Source organism: Megascapheus bottae, chromosome 17, assembly GCF_031878675.1.
Source record: "Megascapheus bottae isolate mThoBot1 chromosome 17, mThoBot2.hap1, whole genome shotgun sequence".
NCBI lineage: Eukaryota > Metazoa > Chordata > Mammalia > Rodentia > Geomyidae > Megascapheus > Megascapheus bottae.
In genome coordinates this window covers 35,328,707-35,333,808 of record NC_143525.1, presented here as the reverse complement: position 1 = coordinate 35,333,808, position 5,102 = coordinate 35,328,707, and the positions used below count along the sequence as shown (strand labels likewise).

Sequence of the window (5,102 nt, the reverse complement as noted above, 5' to 3'; positions counted from 1 at the left end):
GTGTGGCGCGTGTGAGCTCCTCCTTCGGGGTGGATGTTGGGGGGGAGTGATTTGCCTGGATGTCCTCTAGTGGAGGACTTGACTGGCTGGGGCTGTGACGGGGCTCTTTAGGACGTCCAGCCAGGAGAAGTACCGTGGAAGGTGGTTTATCTGGGCTTCAGGGACCTGGCCATGCTGATGTTTCCAACCAGGGCTCAGTGCCCTCCAAGACTTAGGAGAAGCTAAATGTCCCCTCCAGTTATTTGGGAAGCTAATAGGTCACCAGGTTTACATGCAGAATGGTTCCTCCGTCTGTCACCTTGGCTGAGGCCAGCACCCAGGCTCCTGAGAGCCCCATGGGAAAGTGTAGCCTGCAGGCCCACACCTCCCCCTGGTGAATCACACCTGGCGGGACCAGAAAGCCCCAAACACCCCCCAAACAATGCGTTTCCAGTAAAATATGACAGACATGACGAGGCGGAGGAGAGGAGGGATCTCAGTGGGAGTTGGCATTAGCCTGGGGGGTGATGAAAGCCAAGGGGAATGGAAAATGCCAGGCCCGCCCCTTACTCATAGGTATAAAGCACAGTTATTGGTTCCCGGTCTTCCTGACCGTCTTCTGCTTCTGTCTGCTGACTCGCTCACACATTCACTCTCTCCTCCCTCCTTAGAACCATGACCACCTGCAGCCGCCAGTTCAGCTCCTCCAGCTCTATGAAGGGCTCCTGTGGCATTGGTGGCGGCTCCAGCCGCATCTCCTCTGTCCTGGCTGGAGGCTCCTGCAGGGCCCCCAGCACCTATGGGGGCATGTCTGTCACCTCCTCCCGCTTCTCCTCCGGAGGAGCCTGCGGGCTGGGGGGCGGCTATGGCGGCGGCTTCAGCAGCAGCAGCTTTGGAGGGGCTCTAGGGAGTGCCTTCGGTGGAGGATATGGTGCTAGCTTCGGCGGTGGCTTCGGTGGTGGCCTTGGCGGTGGTTTGGGTGGTGGGGATGGTCTTTTGGTGGGCAGTGAGAAGGTGACCATGCAGAACCTCAACGACCGCCTGGCCACGTACCTGGACAAGGTGCGTGCCCTGGAGGAGGCCAACACTGACCTGGAAGTGAAGATCCGAGACTGGTACCAGAGACAGAGGCCAGCCGAGACCAAGGACTACAGCCCCTACTTCAAGACAATTGAGGAACTAAGAAGCAAGGTGAGTGGACTGCTGTGCCATCCAGGGACGATAGATGATGCAGCTTCAGGCTGCTTCAGATTGCTTCACGAGATAGACTCCCAATCCCACATCCCTTTGTCTGAGGTCATGGATGTGCCAGGCAAAGCTCATCAGCAAGAAGACCTCCCCTCTAGACTCCTATCCTCTGACCACCTGAGACTGGTGTTCCTGCCTTTACATCTTGCAGAGGGAGTTGAAGCTTTGAGAGGTGCTTTGACCTGCTAAAGGTCACACAGCAAAAAGGAAGGCTTTCATGTCCCGTCTTCTAAAAAGGAAGGCAGCTACCTGTTCTTCAGCATAAGGGAGGAGTGAGGCTGTAACGGGACCAGGCTAGACACCCAAACCACTCATTAGCTCATTAGTCTGGGCTGTGGCTGCCGCCGCCCATGAGCCTTGGCACTGGCTGGCTTCTCCCTCCAGGCAGGCAATCATGGAAAGCCCACAGCCGCACTCAGCGTAGCCTGTAGAAGAGGGAGTATGGTGGACTTGTATCTCCAGTACTCTTCATTTGCTCCTCTGTCATCCCTAGAACTCTCTAGCTGAACCTGCGTGGCTCTGATGACTTGCATAGATTAAGGCCATTAGACAAGCCAAGGAGAGATGAAAACCAGACTCAGGCGTCTATGTGTCTTCTTTTTCCATTTCCTGCTTCCTCTTTTCTAATCCCCTCTTGGAAAAATTCCAATGAGATCCCAGGCCTTGTAGGGCTTGAGAAGGAATTGCGTGTACCTGCAGAGTGCTGGCGAGGGCTGCCTCACAGTGAGAGAAAAGAATCTAGAGCACAAAAGAGGTTGAAGGAACATGAAGTCACTCCCTCACAAGGGAACTTGACCCCCCCCCCCGCCCCCCGGAGATGAACCCATCTCAAGTTCTGCAGCTAGCCTGCGGCACTAGGCTTTTCGATTCTAGATCCACCTCTTTTTCTACCTCTTCAGCTGACCATGAGTCAGCGCTCACATTCCTGGGTCTACGCTGGGCAGAGCGTAGGCTTATTCTGTAGGCTTGTGTGGTGAAGGATTGTGGGGAGGAGGGGTGGGGTGGGGGTGAGAAGGGGTAGCAGGCTGTAGCAACACTTAGCTAGTGTGCATTTGACCAAGACCCGTGTGCCTTTTGCATTCTCCAGATCCTCACAGCCACTGTGGACAATGCCAATGTCCTCTTGCAGATTGACAATGCCCGTCTGGCAGCAGACGACTTCCGTACCAAGTAAGTTTGCAGTGGTAGCTCAGAAACATGTATTCTCTCTAGGGTGGGAGATTCCCCCCCACCCACTTTTGAAGTATGAGTTTTCCAAACAGAGCTGACTCTGTTCTAGGAAAACCCCTTGGGCTACTTGTAAAAATACAAGATGCTTGAGCCCCACCCTTGGAGTTTTGATTCAGTTATTTGTAACAGGTTGCCTGGGTGATTCTGATCCACAGCCAGGTTTGAGAACTACCACTTTAGGGAGAGGTGTCTCCCTATTCCCTCACCTGCCGCTGGAGCACAGTGAATAGACATATTTGGAGGCCTTGGGCTTGATTGGTTGGCTGGTCCTCCCTGAGTTCTGCAGCATGATGAGCTAGCTGTCTTATTTCCAAGATTCCAGAAACATTCAGATCAGCGCAATCAATGGACACAGGGTCTAAAACCACCTACTGCATGCCAGCTCTGCAAGCAGCTCCTACAGCAGAAAGCAAAGCTTTTTTTGTGTGTGGCTCAGATGAGCATCTCATTCCTTGTGTTTCTTGGGCCCTTCCAGGTACGAGACGGAGCTGAACCTGCGCATGAGCGTGGAGGCTGACATCAACGGGCTGCGCAGGGTGTTGGACGAGCTGACCCTGGCCAGAGCTGACCTGGAGATGCAGATCGAGAGCCTGAAGGAGGAGCTGGCCTACCTGAGGAAGAACCACGAGGAGGTGAGCACTATGGGGCATCAGCTACAAAGGATGGAATGGAACTGAGATGATGGGAAGGCATCCAAAGGTTGAGGTCACCTTGGACAAGGAAGGTCCCCATTCCCCTCCCCCCTGCCCATCAGCTGCCATCCTGAGGGTCTTTACTGTGGCTTTTTCTCTGGTTGTTCAGGAGATGAATTCCCTAAGAGGCCAGGTGAGCGGTGACGTCAATGTGGAGATGGACGCGGCCCCGGGCGTGGACCTGAGCCGAATCCTCAATGAGATGCGGGACCAATACGAGAAGATAGCGGAGAAGAACCGTAAGGACGCGGAGGACTGGTTCTTCAGCAAGGTGGGTGTCATTTGGGAAGGAAGGAACCCCGGTCATCAGTCTTCTGGGGCTTTCTGGTATGAATGGTACTCTCTCCTCTGCAGACCGAAGAGCTGAACCGAGAGGTGACCACTAACAGCGAGCTGATACAGAGCGGCAAGAGTGAGATCTCCGAGCTCCGCCGCTCAGTGCAGAACCTGGAGATCGAGCTGCAGTCCCAGCTCAGCATGGTAGAAGCAACTGCCAGGCATGGGAGTGGGCTCAGGGGGTAACAGAGGAGATGAATATCCACAGTCACTCCCTGCTTTCCTTTCTCTCCCTTATAGAAAGCATCCCTGGAGAACAGCCTGGAGGAGACCAAAGGCCGCTACTGCATGCAGCTGTCCCAGATGCAGGAGATGATCAGCGGCGTGGAGGAGCAGCTGGCGCAGCTGCGCTGCGAGATGGAGCAGCAGAGCCAGGAATACAAGATCCTGCTGGACGTGAAGACCAGGCTGGAACAGGAGATCGCCACCTACCGCCGCCTGCTGGAGGGCGAGGATGCCCAGTGAGTGGGGCCCTCCCTGTAGTTCATGGCTGAATTGTTTACTGGATTGTTTCTTTGCAAGCTTCATAATCCCGCCACTTTCTGTCTTCACAGCCTGTCCTCTGCCCAGTTCTCCTCTGGCTCTCAGTCATCCAGAGATGGTAAGGCGACTCCTCTCATCAACCTAGGGTTGAGGGTAGCTGGGGGTCTGCAGCGGGATAAAGCCAGAGGTCAAGGACTCCCTAGAGTTGAACCTTCATGCACACTCTTCCTATGGAGATACTTGGTTGGAAGCTACTTTAAACTCTTCCTGAACTTCTCCCAGGAGGTATCCAGGCAGACTCCTTAGTTATGGTGGTCAGGACCACGGCTAAGCACATTGCATGGTTCTGGCCACGCCCAGTCCATTTGGGCCTATTTGGATAGAGAACTAGTTGGATCTGATGGAACAAGTTGGTGGCAAGCTCGAGTCTGAGGCACAGGCAGACTCTTGTTCCTGACCATAAAGAGCCCTCGTCTGAGTGTGTCGATGGTATCTGTTTTGGTGTTGGCAGTGATCGGGAAGGCACTGGGGATATAGTCCATTGATGCCTCTTCAATGTCTTAGCTTGTCCATTCTGGGTCACTCCATTGCCTGTTCACCTCTGGTGACCTCTTCTCTTCCATCTTCTCTTCCCCAGTGACCTCCTCCAGCCGCCAGATCCGCACCAAGGTTGTGGACGTGCATGATGGCAAAGTGGTGTCCACCCACGAGCAGGTCCTTCGCACCAAGAGCTAAGGCTTTGCAGCGCAGCTTAAGCTGAGGAGGCTCCTGTGTGGACACAGATATGTGGACACGGTTCTCATGGAAGAGCCTCTCTTCTGTCCCCAGATGCTTCACACTCTACCTTTACCCCTCTTGGCAATCAATAAAGTGTCTTTTATCTGAGTTGCACAATTCCTTTGTCTGCCCAGTCATTGTCAAGAGTGGGGGCGGGAAGAAGGCGGGAGGGGGGATGTATTGCTCTGAGCGTAACGTAATACCTGGCAATGGCTTCTGGGACTGGGAGAAAGGACCCGAGGGCGGCTGGGCTCAGATCCCAAAGTAGCTTTCACCATCTCCAAAGATACAGAGGGCTGTGTGTCCCAGGCTGTATGTGGTTTGTCTAGGGCATGCAGAGATATTCACTCACTCACT

General features: G+C 54.3%; 1 protein-coding gene across 1 annotated transcript; it reads left to right on the top strand.

Moving 5' to 3' along the window:
- Positions 1 to 617: 617 nt before the first annotated feature.
- Positions 618 to 4,853, top strand: LOC150051771 (keratin, type I cytoskeletal 14). Its single transcript, XM_090350842.1, has 8 exons — positions 618 to 1,170; positions 2,315 to 2,397; positions 2,933 to 3,089; positions 3,259 to 3,420; positions 3,504 to 3,629; positions 3,726 to 3,946; positions 4,040 to 4,086; positions 4,606 to 4,853. The coding sequence occupies exons 1-8, from the start codon at positions 655 to 657 to the stop codon at positions 4,701 to 4,703; spliced, it is 1,410 nt and encodes a 469-aa protein (XP_090206968.1). The 5' UTR covers positions 618 to 654; the 3' UTR covers positions 4,704 to 4,853.
- The last annotated feature ends 249 nt before the right edge of the window (positions 4,854 to 5,102 follow it).